Source organism: Tetrao urogallus, assembly GCF_951394365.1.
Source record: "Tetrao urogallus genome assembly, chromosome: 8".
NCBI classification, from domain to species: Eukaryota; Metazoa; Chordata; class Aves; order Galliformes; family Phasianidae; genus Tetrao; species Tetrao urogallus.
This window is the reverse complement of record NC_136821.1, coordinates 35,564,254-35,587,292: the sequence shown is the minus strand read 5'-3', so window position 1 is coordinate 35,587,292 and position 23,039 is coordinate 35,564,254. Positions and strand designations below refer to the sequence as shown.

General features: G+C 47.4%; 1 protein-coding gene across 1 annotated transcript; it reads right to left on the bottom strand.

The window, feature by feature from the left end:
- Positions 1-9,574: 9,574 nt before the first annotated feature.
- On the bottom strand, positions 9,575-19,409 carry ASB1 (ankyrin repeat and SOCS box containing 1; the record flags this gene model as incomplete). Its single annotated transcript, XM_079539304.1, has 5 exons — positions 9,575-9,708; positions 11,029-11,414; positions 15,760-16,062; positions 19,065-19,206; positions 19,328-19,409. The coding sequence occupies 5 exons, from the start codon at positions 19,407-19,409 to the stop codon at positions 9,575-9,577; spliced, it is 1,047 nt and encodes a 348-aa protein (XP_079395430.1).
- Between the last annotated feature and the right edge of the window lie 3,630 nt (positions 19,410-23,039).

Sequence of the window (23,039 nt, the reverse complement as noted above, 5' to 3'; positions counted from 1 at the left end):
AAGGTGGTATGTGGAAGAACAGAGGATCCATTTGATTTGTAATCTAAACTAATGACATTCGTGGCATATGAACTATTTTCCACGGAAATCTATCTGCAGATATGCAAGCCAGACGCACTGATTTAATTAGCCCGTTTAACATCTTTAGTTATGTTTCAACATCTGACCCATGCTAAAAAGACCGGGTACTTCAAAGCCATGTGACTCATTTTTCATAAAAGAGAAAAGAAAAAACAGAAAGCCAAATTCACAGCGGACACCCATTGACATCCCCTTCACCAGCCTATTTACCATTTGCACAGACGCTGGAAACGAATGCATCGCCAGTTAGATCATTTCTTCCAAATGGCAGGGTGGTGTCGTCCATATTCGTGCTGGACCCTGAAGAAGGTCCCACGTCAATGCATGTTGAGCCAAGGCTATCTGTGCTGGTTTGAAGAGGAGTGGTGCATACTCAGTATGTAGCCACAGCATTTTAAACGCTGGGGAGCAAACACAAATCCACGGCACTTCACAATGGCAATGAATCTTCTCTCAGTGCTATGGAAATCTCAATGCTCAAACGTCCTTTAACAGTCCTGCTTCTTATCTTTTAGCTATAACATTATAGGATTCATCTGTATTTGCACTCTTTTCTTTTGGCCCCTCTCCATACAGTTTCACATGTACAGAGCAAAGAGAAACAGGGTTCATGCACCAGCAGTGGGAACAGTAAAACTTCCTAGACTTGTTTGCAGTGGCACAATGTGCTTCACTGGCATCCTTGAATCATTCATAGTCTACAGTGCATGAAATACTTACTTATTATTATCACTAAACCAAAGACTTACAGACTAAACTCAAAGTTCACTGAACTCCCTGCAAAAACAGCTCCTGGTAAGATGGACCAGACCATCTCAGGATGCCAAGTTCTCAACCTACAAAGTTCAGACAGGCTATAGGAAATAGTTCTGCTTTGAGCAGAGGGCACTTTGGATAGGATGCCACAGTGCTGTGCCATGAGATCTATATAACTGCTGAAGAAGGGAGGGAAAGAGCAGCCAGAACATGCAGATGACCCACCTCCAGACAGGTGGCAGCCACCAGCTCTGGGGAAGCAGAAATCTGCGTTGGTGCCCTGGCTTAAAGAAAGTTGCACTAATGGAGGCTGATCGTTATAGGAACTGATATCAGGAGAGGAGTTGTGGTAATTGAAAACTTCTGCTTTCCAAGGTAGTATTTATAGGAGGCTTTAATGCTCGCTTTGATGAAGTAAGGACTCAGATGCCCTTAAACAACAGAAGGTCTTACAACACATTTACTTTAAAGGAAAATTCCTTTCCAGCTCAACAAGAAGAATCTGGAGGTGAGTGTCTAAGTGCTAGGGTGGTGCTGAGATGTGAGGAAGTCTTCACAAAGCATTACACAATGTCACAAAGACTGTAGCCCCTCCAGACAGTTCTCATTATAATAATAAAATTAAAAAAAAAAAAACATTATGCGACGTCACGTTATATTTCTTTCAGTGGAAGTGTATGGAAGGAAGTCATTTGAAAGAAAAGCCTTTTCATAAAAATATAAATTTTGTGAAACACAGCACTTTGTACTGTCATGTAGAATTGTTGGGGTTGATTTTATTTCATGTTTGGCTTCCTTTTTGTTTTTTACCATGTTTCATCACGTGGTGAGAACAATACACTCCACTTTTTTGGGCATAAAAAGACTGAGAGGAGATCTGATCCATGTTTATAAATATCTAAAGGAAAGCAGGAGGCAAATGGATGAGGCCAGGCTCTTCTCAACAGTATGCAACAGTAGGACAAGGAGTAATGGCCTAAAACTTGAGCACAGGAAGTTCTGCACTAACACGTGGAAGAACTTCTTTACAGTAAGAGTGACAGAACACTGGAACAGGTTGCCCAGAGTGTCTCCCTCTATGAAGATGCTCATGACCTGTCTGGACACCTACCTGTGTGACCTACTGTAGGGTATCTGCTTTAGCAGGGGAATTGGACTCGATGAGATCCCTTCCAACAACTGTGATTCTGTGATCTCAAATCATCACAATTTCACTAAAATGTAAGAAAACGATGCTCTGAAAAAAAAAAAAAAAAAATCACAACATCCCAATCAAAGCCCAGCTGCAGATGCTGGTAGCAATTTAGAAATAATAAAAATAAGTGCTTACACTATTGCATCACATGACAATTTGTTTTCACTACAGACAGTGTTACAGAATAATATTGATACGATCAAATAAAAGAGCAAATTTTCAGGAACAGCTTTTGTATGGACATGAAATGTTCAAATGCTGAAAATTGTGAAAATGAAGACTTGTTGGTAAAAACCGTGTGCTGTGAGAAATGAAAGAAACAGATGAATCCTTTACTACATCCCACCCACTAATGAAAATGGGCTCAGAAAGGCCAGAAACACCCACAAAACAGTTGACCCCACTTCCTGTGCCTCCTTAGCATTCTGGGCCTCCAAACGGGACCACAGCTCTCAATGCCATAAATGACACTGCACGGGGCTAAGAGCTCAGTGCTTTTAAGGCAACTTCTTAATTTAACTTGCAATTTATGAAGGCATTTTACCATCCTTCAACTCTCATTTTCTCTGAGCAAACACAGATCCCTCTTTGCAAGATGTCAAATAAATGGATATCGCCAAATTATTAAAATTAAAGGCAAGTGCAGAGTTGGCCAAACAAATTATGGCTGGAAACCAGCTTCCACATTCCCCTAGTGGCTTTCAGATGGTTGTGGAAAGATGCCATCGGAGAAAACGTCGTGTCTGCAAGCATCACCTCACCCTGGTATGTTTGGAAAGCTTATAGAAATCCTGTGCCACAGGGAGTGGGCTGTGTGCAGATCATACATCATCCTGCTGCTTTCCGAGGGGACACTTGAAGCCATTAATCAGTGCTAATGGCAGTCCTGGTCTACCTTGCCCATTGTGGCTTTAATTTTCTTCCCAGTTTCAAAGTGATAGAAGGTGGCTGAGTATGGAGACATAATGGCTGATTCCATCTGTCTGGCCCATCTTAACCAAATTGCCTGAAATGCATCTAGATATTTTCTGAATGCATCTTGCACAAAGCTTTCAGGCAAAGGCTTAGCCAAGCCCTCCGTTAACTCACAGCCTTCAATAAGCATACATTTGATAGGTAACAAGAATGTCCAGCATCTTACCTGTGGTTTTCCACTGATGGGCAGCCAGCTTGGCCAGCACTTTCAGTATTTGGGCATTTTAGTACCTTTTTAGGATAACAATCACGGCACACATGGAGCTCCTGGCCAGGCATTCTCAGACGGGATGATTTGCTGTTGGAAAGATTTGTTGTGCCTTTTACAAACACCAGATGCTCGGTGAAGAGAAAATAAAGCATACTTTCCAGTAAACAAAAGCAGGTTTCATTTGTCTCTAAAGCATAAACAAAATAAACAAAAAAGAAGAAGAAAAAAAGGGAAAAAAGTGCAAAACAGAGCCTGTACATATGCGTCAGGGGGAGAAAGTGGTGAAAGAAGTGAGAAGTGCATGTACCTGGAGATGGATTAATGGGCTCTGTGGTGCAACGATAGTCTCGGAGGGCTGGAGCCTCCTTTCCTCCACACAAGGCTCAAACACTGTGTGGGTTTTCTTTTTCTTGCAGGTTACACTTTGCATGGGACAGAGGGCTCACGCAGAGAAACTGGAAAATGACCCTGAAGGAGCTGATAGGGAACAAAGCAAGTTAAACAAGCAGGGGCTTCCCCAGCAGGAGCTGGGGGAATGGAAGTAACACATACTAGAGGAAATACTTTGAGACTGTGAGATTTACTGCAGCCTTGGTTGGTTTTCATAGCCCAGGGCAAATATTAGAGCATTTCATAGTGCAAAGCAAAACCTCTTCCCTTCCACACTGCTGCAGGAAAAGTAACTGCATTAGATCCTGAGATAAGATTGATGAATGTGATTCACTAAAAAAAACTGCAATGACTGACATTATAAAAAACAAGGGCAGGCTCTCAGATGGGCTCTTCTCCTCAGAAATACAAGAAATTCAATGAGAGGTGACCAGAAACCTCATCCTGTCTCCTCCAGAGAGACGACCAAGAGGGGACAGGTTTACAGCACACAAATTCAGGGCTTGAGTCCAGCAGCCCTTTAAACAATTCATATTTATCAGGCTGGCATCTGCAGCTCAGATCTCTCCCCAGTGACAATAAATCTCCAGTTCTTTCCAAGCTGCTGCACGGAGATAGTTGCTGACCTATTCCCCAGGAGGGTTATGGGCACCCAGTTGGGACAGCCACAACATGAGCTTCATGCTGGGGCACAGGAAGGAGCCACTTCTGAACTGCAGCAATATTGAGGTTGGATATGATTTCTAGAATTTCAGATCAGGGTTCGTTTGGCTTTGTTTTGATCCACCACCACCACAATTCCAAACCATTTCATCATTTTCTTCCTCTTTTTAGAGGAAATTCTGGCATCAGCTAGGACAAACGCTTCCCAAGTGGAAAGAGCAGGGATCCTAAAGAAAAGTCTGGCATCCTTGATTGGAGACAGCTACAAGGAGTACTGAAAAGTACCCAAAACTCTCCTTGTACCACCTAAAGAATGCAAACTATCCAGGTATGACAGATGGACCCCACTACATCTGCCAATCCCACACCCACCAGAAGTGCTTGCAGCTCAAGCTTCTAGGGAGTTTTCCAATGAAAATATCAGAAAAGGCCAAGTTATAAGAACCAAAACGCTCTGAAGAATTACAGTGCCTTCAGAATACTTCCATGCCAGGATAAACTGAGGGGCTACATTTCCAGAGAGGGACCCAAATAAAGCAGAAACAGAAATTAGAGATCTGAAGAGCCTTCTTCAGTATACTTTGAAGGACTAGGTGGAAAGACAAGACCTGTGGGCTGCTAAAAGCAGCAGGGCTGACAGTGCTGCCATGGCATTCCAAGGAAAGGGCAGGTCAGCAATGCTGATGTGAGCTTGCAAATGAGGATTGGTGGCGAAGATGCACCTGAGAGCAGTTTGCTCTGCATATCCCCGTTGGGCTACGGTTTGATTTGGTTTCCACATCCCTCTTGCAAACTGTCCAGGGGTGACAATGGTACAGGAAACCACCGCTCAGCCTCTGGCTGTAACCCACTTGCAGGAAGCACGGTTCTCCAGCCCCCTCCAGTGGCTACAAAACAGGCTGTGGAGTCAACTAGGGGACCTGGAGTAGGAAAACCAGGAAATAATTCAGGTTTAAGAATATTAGGAAATACGTAGGAGCATTTCTTCTTCCCATGGCGAGGTAAATGATTAGGCACACAGCCAAGCTCTTGCACTGGAACATCTTTATTTAGCTACACACAGACCCACCACAGATATCTCCTATCTGCTCTTGGATCAAATCTTACTGCTGTGCACAATCATTCTACCCTGGGCAAAAGAAAGGAGCACTGAATAGTGTTCCTTGAAGCAACACTCTTGGCTGTCACCTCTGCTTTGTCCTGGGCAGGTTCCTAGATCCCCTTCTTTAATGGGCTAAAGAGGTGCTGCGCCTCAAAGGCCAGTTTTGGTGCAAAAAGTGCTTTATTTGAATAAAGGGGAAAAAAAAAAAGCAACAAACACTGCAACCTGGTAGATTTCATTCTGCCATTTGCACAACACCCAAACGACAGGAAGTTACATTTGGGTATTACGCCAGCTACCAGCATCTCCTGCTCTCAAAAGTCCCTATAGAACAAAGAAGAAAACCCACAAGAAAAAGACTTTCTTGCATATCTTTGCTTATTCCAGATCTGCTTCAGTTCATTAACCATTTTCCAATTCTCATCCCACCCAATACTTACAGCAAGGCCACACAATGCACACTTCATACATAATGCACAAATACAACAGGCATTCCTCAGTGGAGGAGATGCACACTGCAGAACTGTTCAGTTTCCCATGTCTCACTTGTTATTCATGTTATCTGAGCACGCCTCCCAGACTGCATGGAAAACAATACTTTTACAAAAAATGCATTGCTACAAAGGAGGAAATGGTAAAGTCTGAATTAAGGCAAAAACAAATGTCACTTACATAGTGTGAAGACATAATATATGCGTATTATTACTCAGATTTCATACTGGAAGACTATTGTTTACTGGGTTTAAAGGGACAGGGACAGCCAGAGGATATGTGCTGCGGCCCTGCAGGACATCATAAATCTAATTTGAGATTCATAATTACAATGAAAATTGCAGATATTCTGTGTACCAAACCATTTCATCTAGGCAAAGCTGGGTTTATGTTGCCTAGCAACAAATGTCCACAAGGACTACTCCAGCAGCAGCCTTCACACTTACTGCTTAATGTTATGTGAGTTGTTCTAAAGCACTGGACTCTCTTCAGTCCCTCAAAAAGGTCGTCCACTCAGGTTTAAGGCTGAAACCTTAGCAGGAGGCACAGTCCCTCAGTTAAGGTGGCAGATGGGTGGGCAGTCCAGCAAAATGCCTCCTGCACTTCCAAGGTTTGATTGTGCAGACACCCAAGTGCTTGTTGAACTTTAAGCTTGTTTGCTATAAGAGTGTGGGAACCATCCTTTGATCCACAGGGCTCAGGGACTTGAGGTATTCACTGTTAGGGGAATACTTTGAACTCCACACAGGTTGGATTTGAAGACCCATACGGTCCTTAGATGTGAGGTCAAAAGGACCACCCTATGCACAAAGTTCAGCACACTGTTAGAGCATCATGATTACTGTACTTCAAATCATAAATAAAGAATGGGAACTAACCAAGGCTGAAGCCCCCACCCTCAGCATAGCTTGAGCTTACCAACAGGACCTACAAAGGAATCCTATCAGAACCTGACAGCCCATGGAAAGAGTGCTTTTCCAACTCACACTCCCATGGCTGGGAGCACAGAAGGAGGGCTACAACTGTTGGCCTGGGTAAGGCTTCACTGGCTGACTATCCACAGGAAGGATGTAGGACAGTGTCAATCAAGGGCACAACAGTCAACAGATCAAATACAGAAGGCAGCTATAATGAAACTTGTAACAGATATATCTGCAGAGGCTTAGCTTTAACTGTGCACTCTAGTTACACTGTGCACTGAGTTGTTTGTTATGTCTCCCCAGAGGAGCACGTGCCTTCCACCTCTACCCAGCTACTTTCTCCCAAAAGGCACTAATGTGTGAGTGGTTTGCAAAACTATGTGAAGAAGTAAAAACTGGAGTGAAAAAGTCGACCCAAAGAAGCTGTTGCCATGGCATTTTCTCTAGACATCCTCCCTCATTTTCTGCCTCTGTACACTAGGGTTAGAGAATATGTTTGGTCCGTGCTCCTGCAAAACATTATGGTTCTACCAGCAAGGTGACAAGCGGCTTTACAACCTGCCTGCATCTTTTAGGCATGTTAACACTTCCATAAAGCAGGCACACAACTCTCAGGCAAAATGCTCATGGGCTGCCCTAGCCTCCCATACGGTGAAAACCTAAACCATCTGCAAGGCTGAAAAGGAAACAATGCAATACTGCTGCCTTCTCACCTTGAAAGCACGCCCATAGCTACACAGCCTTGCCATTATATCTCATCTGATGAGGATTTTTGAAAGTGTCTGAACAGTGAGTGAGTGTGACCATCGCATTTCAGCCTTTTCTCAACTGAGCATTAGCTCAGTAATGCAAATCTTGCCTCCTTATCCTAAGATAAGTGAGCAGAGCAATGTACAAGACTGCTCTTCCAGACCCAGGCACGGAACAGAAATAAAAGGAAACAATCAAGAGTCTCCATTTCTTCCTGCCCTTCCTCCTTCTGCAAAACCATCTCAGAAAGATGCTTCAGCAGATAATAAAAACATACAAAGAAATTCACTGCTGCTTATCAAACTCCACCACAAAAAATATCTCAGTGAGAAGACCAGGAACTGAGCTGTGACTTTGCAGTCACTGGCGCATCTGGAAAAAAGCATTTCATAAACTAGTGCTACACCCTATTCACCTTTCTGCTCTTTCTTTAGGTATTTGTAAGCAGGTATCTCCAACTAAAAGACATGCAACTTACCCCTCCTTCAGCAACTGATCTGAAGTGCGCAGCAATTCAAGGAGTGTCTAAGAGCAGAGCACTCATTCAGGGTAAAACACTGCTGGCATAGGCTCTATAAAGGACTGCTTCATTCAGAATCATGCTACCTCCTGATTCTTCGATAAAAGATAAAAAATCCTTTCTTCTCCCTTCTCCACAGTGCTGAGAGAAACAGGATCAAACTAAAACGCCTGTCAGGTGGATCTGTCTGGTCATGTGAGGTAAGGAGTAAAAGGTAGGTAGGAATTTCTATGTGCTCTGCATTGTCAGCTACTTTACTGGGCCTTCAGCAAGGTCACAATCACTGGAATATAGCAAGAAGGCAGTCTACAGATAATTTTTGTTATCTTTTTCTTCATAATCACACAGATATATTCACAGCCATTGCATCAACCACTATCCAGCACTGCAAGACAACAATTTAATTTAGCAGTCCCTCCACTCCTGGTCATTCTTGGTCATTCTCAAACATTCAAACCAATTTTACAGTGAACGGATGAGTTTGGTCATTGCATTTCCAGAAAGTACCCTAGAAATCTTTCAGGTTCACATTCTGGCTTCGTCTGAGTATCACAGTCCTTGACCCACCACCACTGCAGCAGTGACTGAACCACAGGGATCACATCATCCCTGCAATGAACTCCGTGCTGTTCAGTTTCCATAGGTGAAAATACTATTTCCTCTTCTGTCTGTATCTTCTCATTTGTGCTACAGCAGTGTCCTGGGCAGTTGGCAGGAGGACTGGCCAACCCTTGCCTCATCCATCACAGTGCTGGAAGGCGAGCTAACGTGCCACAGCAGGTCTGGTGGTCTGTAGAAACGACTCAGATGGGATAGGATTACACATTCTGCTACTCTCCCATCTGTGCAACGGGGCCTCTGGAGGAAGAAAGCCAAGTCAGCAGCTACCTTGCAGCACGTAGAGACACGGATACAATTCTCCAAGTAATGCACAGCACTGGACAGGAAACTTGATGCATTTTACACCAGAAGAGGACAGAAGAAAATATACCTACTTTTACAGCAGCAACCACAAACTCCACAGGGAAGAGAAAGGCCAGGTACTGACAGCAGAAAGAGAACAGTGCTGCTGTAATCCCCTTACCAAGGCAAGGAGAGACTCCCTTGCACACTGTAGGAAAATGAAAGGCTTCAGTACAGGAACATTTGCCACACAAAAGTGCCTCTGAGACCCAAGGCGTGTGTAACACGGAGCAATAACAGAGGTAGAGTCGTAACAAACAGACATATGCTAACAGCTATGGGATATACTGTGTTTGCTCATGTAACAGCCACACACACTTGTGACCTCACTGCCCGACCTGTTGCCAGCAGATCACCAGTGAGATAACCGGCAGCTTAAGTGCAGACACACAAAATCATTGCACCCTAAAACTGGAGGGGAAACCCACAGGGGCAGGGAATTATGTGCATTCCACGAGCAAACCAGTATTTCTCTGGGGGCAAAGAACTGGCACCTGGCTTTGTCAACTCACTCGTTTAGCAAATCAAACTGTCCCAGAAAGCAGCCGGTTGCCCTTTAACTGTGCTCATGAAGTAAAAATTGTTTAATGGGGTCTGGGACTGGAAGGATATGGATCCGATCCAGACGAGATTTGCCAAGTATTCTTCGTACAGCTATGCGGCAGAGAGACAACAGGCTCCGGGCGCGGCCTGCAATAAAGAAAGCAGAGAGGAACTGTTGAGGGACAGATGGAGGAAGATAACAGCATGCAAACTGTGCAGAGCTACGGTTGGCAGCGGAGGAGCCATTTACCCCTTCCAAATGCTGAGGCTATGACCTGCACAGCAACACGAAGGCAGTGCAGGAGAGCTGAGTATGCACAAATCCTCCCTACGAAGAGGCCAAACCTTTTGGCCAAGGATTTGGAGCGATCACAGCTGCCACACAGGCAGCTTGGAAGGGTAAAAAGGGCAACTGCAAGGGGTTGTGACTACAGAGCGAGTTCCTGCCAGAGCGGGTTCAAAAGATCACTGCCCAATCCACACCAAGCGAGGCTGTGAGAGACTTTATCCTAATCCAATCATTTTTAAAAAGATGCAGACTTTCTTTTTGCACTAAATCATCCCCTGGGAATCAACAGCACTGATGTTCAGCTCAGGTCTTATCACAGATTTCCTTTGATGGCTTCCATTGAGTTCATGGTGACCTCTTCCACCACAGGGACGAGAGGATGGTGGCGTCCATGTTGATTCAGGATACCCAGGCTCTCCTGGGTATCCCTCCATTATCCAGCATGTTCTACCCAAGGAGTCCCATGTGCCTCCTAAAAACAGGCTTAATGGAAACCACCTGCTCTGCATTTGTGTCTCCTTTCAGCAAAAGTCCAGGCAGGTTTGAAAAAGGCATGTGCAAAGCTGAATAACTTTGGGGTGGAGCCTGGGAATTGAATCCCATACCCTGAAACTCTTTTCAATTTCTCTGGTCTGGAGTTCAAGAGGGAAACCCCACTTTGGACTCTGGCACAAAGCCCTGGCCACCATTCTCCACCATTTTTGTTCCTTTTTTCTGCATTTACTGCCACCACTGCATCTTTATTTCCCAAGAAGCCTGCCCAGACACGACTACCCTTGAGCACAGGGTCTCTCAAGAATAGTGAGGACACATCCATACAGCTCTGGAGAACTGGGTCCAATAGGATACACCTGCCTGTGGTTTGCAGACCCAAATCCCTGCTATGGTACCATCCTAACCTTCCTTTAGGCAGCTGAGGACAACACCAGGCAACGGAAAAGAGCTGGGAGAAAGATTTTAAAAAGTAAAATTACATAGGCTGGGCTGAGGAGACAGGGATCACTGGGAGCTCAAGGATACAAGAGGGAAATCAGAAGGTGAAAAGTGCAAAATGCAACAAGAGGAAAACAGGGAGTCTAGCTGGGAACAAGGGGGTCATTGAGCTGCCACTGCCAAGAAATTCTCCTGAATCCAGAGCTAGATAAAACCAGTCGCCACAATAAGTCAAAGCCACTTACCTCGTGCTTCTTTGAAGACTTGCAGAGCCTCAGGGTTGACTTTGACCCTCCCCGTGGAGTCAAATTCCAAGGCCTCCACCTTCACCAGGTTCAGGTTGGCTCCAAAGTCAATCAAGAGGTGGATGAACGCCGCATCACAGCCGTGCCGCAGGACAGCATCCATCACACACACCGGTGAGCCCCGAGAGAAGCCTTGGATGTTGATCGGCCCACGGCAATTAAAATCTGGGTTGGCTCCAGCCTGGAGCAGCAGCCGGAAGCAATGAAGGTTGTGGTAGGCAGCACTGATGTATAGTGGACAGACCACAAGTGTGGTGAGGGGTCGCAAGGAGGGGCTGGAGACCCGAGAAGCGAGGTGGTGATTCACATCCACATCTGCACCATATCTAGAAGGGAGAGTAGTAACCTTTTGGAAACAAGGGCAACATCAGCATGACTAGCAGCCCAGGGGCACAAAATGATAAAGGCAGAGGACACAGAGGACCAGCACCATGTGGGATGCCCGTCTTTGGTTCATCTGAGCCCACCACCCATCTTCCACCCATGCTTATCCCCAAAGTACAGAAAAAGAAAAAGTCAAATTAAGGCCACGTTGGTTCACAAGAAGAAGTGTCTGCAAATGGACTTAATGCAGTTTCACCCATTTACCTTCAAAGTTAATTCAGGGGACCTTTTTGTAATTGCCTCTCTTCCAGGGACAGGCTTAGTACAGAAGCAAGGATGTCATATCCAGCATGGTCTGATCTTCGAGAAGCAAAGCTGTCCTGCTGCCAGAAATAGCCCAGGCTCGAGACAGAGGAGGTTGAGGGACACCTTCCCTCACCCTCCTGAAGGATATGCCAAGCACAGCTTTGGCACAAGGAACAGCTCAGCCCTGAGCCAGCAGCATGGAATGTTGGATGCTAATGGGCTGGCTGGAAAGCAGAGGATGTTTCCAAATGACTCAGTTGAAGAGATGCAGTGAAGTAACTTCCCCACCAGTACAAAACAGGCCAAAAAGCAATACAAGCAATTGATCTGCCTGTCACAAACAGCAGGGAAATGGAAACAGAAATCAGTGCTCAGCAGTGAAACACATATGATAAATCCCGCTCCCAAAGACTCTTGGATGGTTGAAATCCCATCAAAAATCCCATCCGAGTCAAAGAAAGACCTTTTCTCTAGTGTTTATCTCAGCTGACAGGGTGTACCCGCCAACTCTAAGCGTGTCAGAAACTAGAACAATATAAAATAACTGTTGTCAGACGTTCTGCTCTCCCCATCCATCCTGCATAGCTCAATTTACAGGTTATATATAATGCGAGACATTGCATAAGAGATTACACATCACTGGCCAGCACTCTGGGTACTGAAGCAGGGACCTCCAGAAGCTGCAACAGAAAACCTCTCAAGTCTTTTGCAAATGGCTCAGGCCTCACGCTACCGCAGAGGAAAGTCAATACTTCACATATTTGCTACATAGCCTCACGTCTCTCAACTGCTCCATAAGCCCTTTGGCCAAAGCAAGGTAGGTGCCAGCTTGCTGTGGTGTAAAGGCGGGCAAGCAGGCTACAGCCCAGCTCAAAGGAAGTCAGCATCATCATGGTATAGAAAGTAACATCAGTGGAATAACTTTTTTTCTGGGAGTACAGGTGGCTGTAAGTTTGAACAGAAAACAGAACAGAACAGAAAACAGGGCGTATTGGCTTTGATTCCTTTTTTTTTTTTATAAATGTTGGGTTTGGTTTTTTTTTGGAGGAAATGAAGGAAACAGCCAAAAAAATGAGAGCAAAAGGGTCAGGTGTCACACTCTAGAAAAACATGGAATTCAAAAAATGGTAATGCAGCACAAATAAGAGACTGCAGAAACAAGCATTGATTTCCCCCAGGCTGGGTAACACCCAAGGAGTGGGACACCATAGCTCCCCATCTGCTTCACGTGCAGCTTGGGCTGGAACAAGAAAGAAGACAATACAATCCCCTGAGGTGTAACCAGTTTTAATTGCAGTATTATAGATCAAGCAAAACCCTGTTTCTTTCCCACAGGGGAATAAGACATTCCTCCAGTCACCAGACCCCCTCTCAAAATTGCAAATCAAGCATTCAGAGAACTAGATTTTCTGTCTTCCTAGATAGCACACAATACTCCTTTCTGCAGTTAATAAAAAACAAATAAGGAAACCACGTGGGGACAAATTCTTCCTCACTGCAAGCATGTCTCTTGCTGATCCCAGTAGAGACTGGTCCCTACCCGTTAAATTCTTAGCCAAGCACTTCAGAGGATAGGAATAGTCAAGTTGCACGTGAAGACCCCTGTGGGTCCCTTCCAACTTGGGATGCTGGATGATTCTACGTCTCACTTAAATTAAGCACATGGAGAACAAGGACCGGGGAAACCTGCCTGAGGTTTCCTGCCTGCCCTGCAAAGGGCATGCAAGGTGATTTTACCCTAATGCACAAGATCTCCCAAGCATGAGGATCTTGGCTAAGAGCTCAGGAGATCTATAGGGTGGAGAAAAGCAAGAAAAAATCGGAGCTAGGCAGTAATGATACTGCAGAGTGTCATAATAGCCACAGCACCAAGCTTTGCTTCCCAGTTCACTGCACTTTAATGGGACATTCCCACCTTCTGGAGAATCCCACAGCACTTTGCTGAGTTTGCATCACTTTATGCTCTTCTGAAGTACTGAGAGCAAAATAAGAAAACGTGTCTGTTTTGCACAGGCAATCACACACGCACCCTATAGATACAGAAATCACTTAAAATCAGACTACGCAAGCATTTGAATGGGATCATTTGTGCTACTATGGGACATTCACAGGATGGCTATGGGGCCACTGCCTTCTGCGTCCATGGTTCTGACCACACAGCAGTCTGACTCTCATTTCAGTCTTAATCCCTTCTCATTACTGCTGTCAACATTCTCGTTCTCAATCCCCCACGTCCCCAAAACATGGAATTCTGCTGTTTCAGAGTCAGGTACCTGTCTGAGGCAGCGGTGGGATTTGCCAGATTGCTTTTTTGCTGCTTTTAGTGCAGCAGAAGGACCTTCTCATCCAGAGGTCATCCCTCAGTTGTGCTGGAAATACAGTATGATGGTCGATCCCATAACAAGCTGTTAGGAAAGTAATCTATACCTTGGAAACAGAACTGCGAATATTTCTGCCAGTTGTCTTACAGAATGGATCTCCATTCCACAGCTACGTGTGTATTTACTATTAGAGTGGATACGATTTCAATTATTGCTTGCTTAGCTGGTACAGCAATTGTGGCAGGATTCAGGGATCCTGATTGTGCTGCTTTATGATTACGAAAATTGAACCAGGTGATGTTTGGACATCTGCAGCAAGCTTGACTGGTTGGGCTTTCATTTCAGAACACTGAGACTCTGTCAAGCTGAATATTCTGAAATATTTTCTCATATCTCGGTAAAAGCGTCTTCCTCATTGCATTTCTTCTGCTAAATCCTTTAGAGCAACATTTCTGAAAATCTCTGAGTGAGCTTTGTAACACAAGAGTGCATTTTAAAGCAAGCAACTCTGAAGAGATCTATGAAATTCATACTCAGAGATAGTTGAAATTTTGGGCAATCTGACAATTTAGTATTAGCTTAGCAGCCCTGGGAGAGACATCATCTAATAAAAAGGCATTGGACAAACTCCAGTTAATTTTTAATCCTGAAAGTTTTCCAAAATCTTGCTTTTAATATTGCTGGCAAGGTATCCCGAGGAGCAGACGTATAAATCAATGCATCAGCTCTCCATGTGCTGAAATACCATTTGTTACATTTCACCCTGCCTTAGTGGACATCAGCGGAGGCTCTGGGGAATGCAATACGTATGCTGAGCCCCGTACCAGCAAGCGCGTGGCAATGCGACATCTTTCTCTCAGTCTGCAAGAGTGGGAACAGTTTCCCTCCTTCTTCGTACTTCTCAGCTTCCTTAAAGCTGCACTGTGTGAAAATTAATTTGCCCGCAAGCAAAATTCCTTTCTGCTGTTATTTGCTAGCAGTTACAGCCATTGAAGGGATTCCTTGGAGAGTGCTTCTCTGTGAATCCAAATAAACTTTCTGTTCTTTTACTACCCCTTTCTACAACCTGTATTTCCCCCCTATAATCCACTATTATTTGGCATCAAAGGCTCATATAGTTGCTCAGCATGGTCCCTTGTACAAACAGCTTCCAATTTAGAAGACAGGAAGTATCACGGCATGCCAAAGGAAGGAAACTCAAGCTTACACAGCCTTCTGCTGGACCCTGAGCCCACTCCCTGCTGGCGTGGTGCATGGAGAGTGTCCTACTGATGGGCACGTGCCTGGCAGCCAAGAACAGATTGTGTTGCCTTTGTTCCCAAGGACAGAATGTGTTCAGAGCAGCAGAACTAAGCAAAGATGCTTTCTGGTTGTCTGGGTGATCCATGCCATGAGCAATAGGGGTGCGGAGCTGGCCACTGGGCAGTAGTAACAGGAGCCAAGCAGTCCAGACAGAAGCTGAGGATGGCCTGCAAGACTGAATAGTGGACGGTGGACACAGAAACAGGATCTGTCACCAGGCCCAAACAAAGGGAAAGACACCTAACACCCTTTTAGGAACTTCTCCCGACAGCATTCCTCTTGTCCAGCTGTGCCAAGCAGGCAGGTGAGGAGCGAACGGATACCCCAGCCACATAATGGAAAGATCCAAGGGAAGAAGAAAAGCAAGGCAAAGCCATTCTCCACCCCATCGGGATCAACTCCAGGACATATTTCTCACCTGATCAGCTCCTGGAGGATGTCTGCCCGGCCCACACGCGCTGCATGGTAGACAGGTGTGCTGCGATGGTGCCGGCTGCCGTTGGGGTCGGCTCCAGCTTCCAGCAGGATCTTGGCACACTCGAGGTGCCCGTTGACCACAGCCACGTAGAGGGCGGTCTGCCCCTTCACATCCACCAGGTCGATCTCAGCCCCTTTCTGGAGGAGGAAGTCGACACAGGGGCCATGGCCAGCAGTGGCAGCAATGCGCAGAGGAGTGCAGGGCAGCCAGCCGCAGCACCACACCGACTTCTCATTGATCCGGCTAGTGAGAAACATGGGGTCAGGAGGTCTCCGGTCACCTTCTGCCACCCCACCTGCCCCAGCCCCACAGGACAGCACAAACAGCACCCTCCGCATTTTGGCGGCTTTACAGCAGCCCTGAAAAGCTCCTGCCGATAGCCTGTCTCCATTGCAGCAGGCTGTGGCAGATACAGCATGCCTGGACTATGGGCTCTAGTGCAGCACTGCTGTATCAGGAACTGCTCGTATGCACAATGAGGGACAAACTCTTCCTCAAAACTCAGCCAAATGACCAAAGATACCCTTCCCTCTACTCCCTTTCCATGGGGAGATGACCCCACTAGAAGTGACCGAGCCAGGGACCAAAACTGCTTAATTAAAGCTGCTTCAAAAGTGGCAGAAGGTTGTCAAAGCAGCAGGAAAACAGAAGAGAACTACAGGAGGAGAAACGCATGGAAACTCAGGTATACATCTCTATCACTGGCATGTCCACACACTCAGCCTGGCACCATACAGTGACATAAATGCAAATCCATGGAAGCTCAAAACCGTGCAAACACTGCCCTGGCAGCAAGAAAGGAGCTGGCTTGGAGAGAGATGCCACGTTAAACAGAACAGCAGAAGTAGATCATTGGCATCCTTGTTAGCCTATTGTCCAGAAGAGCTTTATTCAAATTGTATAAGACTTGTCTGGCAGGAAGCTGCTTGGATCCCCTCTGAAATTACTTGTACTACTTGTCACACTCAGTACAGTAATCCAGATCTGGTTAGACCCATAAGTCTCAAATATCCAGGCCTCAGTCCCCAACTCCCTGTAAATCCCTGCAAGTACTCTTTTAGAAGCAATGTGCCAAGAGAAAGTGATTTCTTTAAGACCAGTGCATGCTGGCTAAAGTGCCCTTTAGCCAGAGCAGTGGTGGATTTGCTCTTCTAGCTCATTCTGTCCTGGCCTCTGTAACAAGAACAGGACAAAACACTTTTCACACACTGCACTTAAGGCAACCTGCTAAGAGAGCAATGCCACCACCTTTTTTTTTCTTCAAACATGTTTTCGGAAGAGGAGTAAAAGAAACCCTGTAGAAGTGCTCTTTAGCAGGTTTGGGCATCTCCACCCTACACCCAGTACGACGTTAGTGGTGGTGATGGGTCAACAGATGGACTTGTTCATCCTAGAGGTCTTTTCCACTCTTAATGATTCAGTGACTGCATTCAAAGACAACACTTTTCTGTTCACTTCACCACCTGTGTGATGGTGCTGCAGGTCCTGCCAAACTCTGCTGTTTCATGCAGAAACCTGGGTCAGCTCACTGTCTTGAAGGGCTGCCTGGTCCTGCAGCATGGCAAAAAAAGAAGGCAAAATCTCAGACCAAGGGACCAGAGGCCCAGCAGAGCTGTCTAGGTACAGAAAAAGGGGTTGGCTCATTCTCAATTTTTGCTGAAATGACAGTTTCTAAGGCGAGTAAACATTGTGCACTCTAAGCATTTTTCTCCATATTGCAGGAAAATTAATTAACTATCCCCATGGTCAGAGACTAAGCAGTGGGTAGATTTTGTAACACAGGGTGTTTCAGGTTTACAACTGATTATAACCCCTTTTGTATGTTTTTCTCATTATATGTAGACTCTTATTTTCATGGTATTGTATTTCCATCACGATCCAAAAAGAGTTTGTGCATGGACAACGCAAGTTCACAAACTGGCCTGAGATTTGCCTCCAGTGAGACTAACACAGGGTTGATTTCAGGTGTGAGCAGAGCAGCCTCCCACCACAGAAGTGCTTCTGTCAGTGGGAAAGGTGTTCAAAAGGAGCAGGCTGTGGGGAGGAGGGAGAGAATCACAGAATCACAAGGGTTGTAAAAGACCTGCAAGAGCAGGTCCAGTCCAATCATCCACCCATCACTAATAGTATTCACTAAACCACGTCCCTCAACACAAAATCCAACCGTTCCTTGAACACCTTCAGGGTTGGAGACTCTACCACCTCCCTGGGCAGCCCATTCCAGTGCTTAACCACTCTTTAGGAAAAATTCCAGCCTAAATCTCCCCTGGCACAGCTTGAAACCATTCCCTCTAGTTCTATCACCAGTTATACAAGAGAAGAGGCCGACCCCCAGCACACTACAACCTCTCTTCAGGTAGTTATAGAGAGCAATAAGGTCTCTCCTGAGCCTCCTCTTCTCCAGGCTGAACATTCCCAGCTCCTTCAGCCTCTCCTCATCAGGCCCGTGCTCCAGACCCCTCACCAGCTTTGTTGCCTTTCTTTGAACCACTCCAGGGCCTCAATGTCTTTCTTGCACTGAAAGGCCCAAAACTGGACACAGTACTTGAGGTGCAGCCTCACCAGAGCTGAGTACAGGGGTACAATCACTGCCCTGTTCCTGCTGGCAACACCGTTCCTGATGCAAGCCAGGATGCCATTGGCCTTCTTGGCCACCTGGGCACACTGCTGGCTCATGTTCAGCCGAGCATCAATCAATACCCCCAGGCCCATTCCCTCTACACAGTCTTCCAGTCAGTCTGCTCCAAGCCTGCAGCGTTGCCTGGGTTTGTTGCGGCCAAAGTGCAGGACCAGGAGGGTCATAGAATCGTAGAATCATTCATGTCGGAAAAGACCTCTAAGATCACCAAGTCCAACCCACCATGCCCACTAACTACGTGTCTCAGTGCCACACCCCCACAGGTCTGGAACACCTCCATGGACAGCAACCCCATTGCCTTCGTGGGCAGCTGTGAAGAAACTGTTCCTAATATCCAAACTGAACCTCCTCTGGAGCAACTTGAGGCCACCAGCTCTCCTCCTACCACTGCTATCTGGGAGAAGAGGCCGACCCCAGCTCAGCACAACCTCTTTGCAGGCAGTTGCAGAGCGATGAGGTCTCCCCTGAGCCTCCTCTCCTCCACACTGAACAACCCCAGTTCCCTCAGCCGCTCCCCATCAGACCCGTGCTGCAGACCATCACAGCTCCGTTGCCCTTCTCTGTGCACGCTCCAGGTCTCAGCGTCTTTCCCTCAGCACCTCCTCACCTCTGGAAGCTCTCCTCCTCCAGCAAGCTCTTCAGCGTGGGCAGATCCCCCACGTAGGCTGCATCGTGGAGCCGGGTGTCCTCGCAGTGCTCCAGGGGGTGGTCGCAGAACTGCTCCCGCAGCCACTCCTTCAGATTCCGACCTGCGCTGGAGAGAGGGGCGTTGGGCTGAGCGCCGCGGCGGGCGGCTGCTCGGATCCCGGACCCACGCAGCTTCCGAGCTTCCCCGCGGCCGCCCCGCGGCTCTCCCCCGCCTCACGTTACCTGCGGGCCCGCCCGGGGCGCGGAGGGCGCCCGCCGCTTCCCCCGGGGCGGCCCCGCCGCCGGCAGGACTGCCCTCGGCCATCCGCCCGCAGGCAGCCGGCTCACATCGCGGCCTCCTCTCCGCCGCCGCCGCGGCCCTCCCTTCCCCAGCCCGGCCTGATTGGTGCCCGCCGCCGCTTCCTGCCTCAGCGTTAAGGTGGTTTTCCCCGGCCGGAGGAGGCGGCTCTCAGCGAGCGATTCCTCCTTCAGAAGCGCTCGGCTCGGCCCGGCCGGCAATCCGGAGCTCCTGGTGGAGCTGCGCCGCGTATTGCACCTGGGTCGTGGCATCGGTGCAAGCTGGGGGGTGTAAGGATGGAGCGCGGCCCTGCCGAAATGGACCTGGGGGTGCTGGTGGACGGCAGCTGGACGTGAGCCACCGCTGTGCCCTCACAGCGCAAAGCCAGCCTGGTTTGCATCATGTCTATGCATCGTGATGCCTGGCGGCATCAAAAGCAGTGTGGAGGGAGGGGATCTGCCCCTCTGTGCTGTGAGACCTCACCTGGAGCACTGCGTCCAGATGGGGAGCCCTGAGTACAGGAGAGATGTGCATCTGTTAGAGCGTGTCCGGGGAAGGGCCACAGAAATGCTCCACTTTGCCTCCGAGCACAGGCTGAGAGAGCTGTTGGCTGTTCAGCATGGAGAAGAGAAGCTGCGAAGAGACCTGAGAGGTCTTTCGGTATCTAAAGGGGAGCTACAGGAAAGAAGGAGACAGACTCTTTAGCTGGGTCTGTTGTGACCGGAAAATGGCTTCAAACTAAAAGAGGGGAGATATGGACTGGATATAAGGAAGAAATTTTTTATAGTAAGGGTAGTAAAGCACTGGCACAGGTTGCCCAGAGAGCTGGTGGATGCCCTGTTCTTGGAGGCACCCAAGATCGGACTGGATGGGCTCTGAGCACCTGATTGTGCTGTAGCTGTCCCTGTTCATCACAGGGGATTTGAGCCAGATAATATGTAAAGGTCCCTTCCAATTCAAACAATTCCGTGATTGGCTGTGAGGAGCTCAGCAGGACGAAGCTCTGGGCTGAGGGAGTCTGTGAGGTTTGTCTTCTGCCAGCTCATCATCATCAGCCAAAATGTACTTTGGTCCATTCCCCACAGCACCATGGATCCAAGCCCTGGTTGCTTCTCAAGTTTCTTTCCAAAAGCACAGAGCTCATTTGTTGGTGCACGGATCTGGGCACTCCTACTTCCAGAAGAGATGTGCTGGAAACAGGCAGTGCCATCACTGTTCAGCCCTTAGCCACCACCCGCAGCTCAGGGGGTAGAAGCTGCTCTGGTGGGCTGCAGGATCTTTCTTAGGTTAAACAAGGTCTACCCATCACTCAAACTGCAGAGAGAGTTCTGTGCAATCATATTTCCCCGTTTTTCCCCGCAGCATGGCTCCCTGTGTCTCCTGCTGTTGGGGAGAGAGGAGCTGTGCTGAGGATGGATGGAGCTGGCTGTCAGCAAAAAGGCAAGCCATGAAGACGTGACCAGGAAATCTGCAGGAACAGGCTCTGACCAAAAATCTGCTACTGTTGTAACCCCCGCCCTCCAGGTATTTGCAAGTACAGAGCTCAAAGGTGCACCCTTAGAAGGGAGCAGAGGGCTTGTAGGGTGCCCATACAGGCACAGCACTTTGGAAGTGCAGTTGATATAGCAAGATATGCAGAGGTGCAAAAGGTTTGCAAGGAATGTGGCTCTCATCAAGACCAGCTTCCTTCGAGGGCAGTTGTTGGAGCAACTCCTTGTGGACCGCAGCCACTCTCTGAGTGCTGGAAACGCATCTGCCTGTACATCTGAATTCCCAGTGCTAGAGGGAGTGGTGGTAATCCCTCTGGCTTTCCTCGAGTTCCACTCCTGCTTCTCTGTGACAGGGCATCAGTCCACAAATGCCAGACTGGCTGCAAATAAGGTTTCCTGTAACCGTTACTATATGGGCAGGAATAATGTAGGGGAGAGATGTGCAATCTGCAAATCAAACCAGTTTGCCTTGCCTAGTAAAAGATCCAAAGGGGAAAGGAATGGATGGGATTTTCAGAAGCCAGTGATGCTGGCCAGTACTGCCACCTTCCCCTGCTGCAGTCCTTATGCCATTAGACAAGACAGATGTGAGGCCAAGGAACATCCCTAGAATTAATTGGCTGCTGGTCTGGAAATGTGACTCAACGCCTGCTGGGATCTCCTTGAGTCAAAGGGATGAGATCTGGAAACCAGACACTAGGGCTAGGTGGAGCTCAAAATCCACCTTAGATGTACATCTCAGTTCCCTATAGCTATGCCTGATAATAGCACAAGACAGACCAGAGCAGCATGCTAGCTGTCATGTTTGCTGTCACCACAGATTTGATGGGGCTAGATTTAACGAGCTCCCCAGCTACAGACCATTGTGCTGGACTGCTGGCCAAGGTGGGGTCCCATCCAGAGCAAAAAGGCACATCAGTCCGTAGGCTTTCATATGCACGGCCTCAGTCCAAAAGCTGTAACAGTGTGTGCACAAGGGAATAGTTACTGCAAGGGACAGAAACCTTGGTACTTCAGTGTCTTCCTATCAAGAACATGATGCCACCTTTCAAGGCACGTAAGGAGAGGCCTTGTCAGCACAACTTTACTTTAGAGATTTATTTTTTGGCTGTGTCATTTGGAGCTTTTTCCTCTTCTGTCATGGGTACAGTGTAGACAGGAAATAAAAGGAAGCAGAGGGCACAGCAGTGTTTACTTGCAGTATGTTGTCCCCATGGGCAAAGCAGAGCCTCACAGAAGCACAGAGTGGCTGGTAAATAGAACAGGCAAAGCTGGAAAGGAAGTGTCTGGTCTGCTCATGATTCTGGGCTCTCAGTTCTTGCAGAAAATGCTTCCTGTTTAACCATTCACTTCTCTCATATCCACATATTTATATATGGTTTTATGTATTTACATGAAATCCAACCCATCCCAAGAAGACCTAACTGGTTCTCATTGGGAGGTAGTAGAAAGGGGGTCACTGTAATTGCTGCCCAGTCTTGGGGATGGCCAGTACAGGGAACCTGTAGGTGCCTTGCCAAACTGCTGTGCAGAAATACAAGCTGATGTAAATCTGTATCACTAAATGAGTGCAATGGAAAAATGTACCTTCTGCAAATATGTTAGCATTGGTACAAGACCTAAGAAATGCCTTTTCCAAGGTTGGAGAAATAATTTTAAATCCAGAATAGCTGACTACTCTGACCAGATGTATCTGTTAAAAGCTGAAGGGATAAGCAGTGGGCACCCTGGCTGCTCTTCCAGCCTGTCGCACCAGGAGGCTGGATAAGCCCAGCTCCAGAGCTCAAGCATATACACAGTTATCTTCTATTCCCAGTACATAGCTGGGAGCCTGCAGCATGGTCAGCAGCTTGAAAGGGAAGATGCCAGTGGAGAAGCAGAGTGTAGGACTTCCTATCACAACATTCACCATCAGAGCATGCTAGAGTGTCTGCTTTCCAGCTGTGCTCCTGAGGTGCAAGGCTGCAAAAGTCACTGGACTGAGTAGCTCCTTTGGAGTCAGGCTTTGCTAGCTCGCTCTCTTGGGGCATGTAACTTCTTGAAACCTGCCATGGCCAGGCCTACTGGCACCCAGGGCACAAGCTCCCTTCCCCCACCTTTGCTCCATGGCTGGCAGTCTGGCAATTCATTCTCTGTGGGCACCATTTTGCATCACTGCACTGATCCC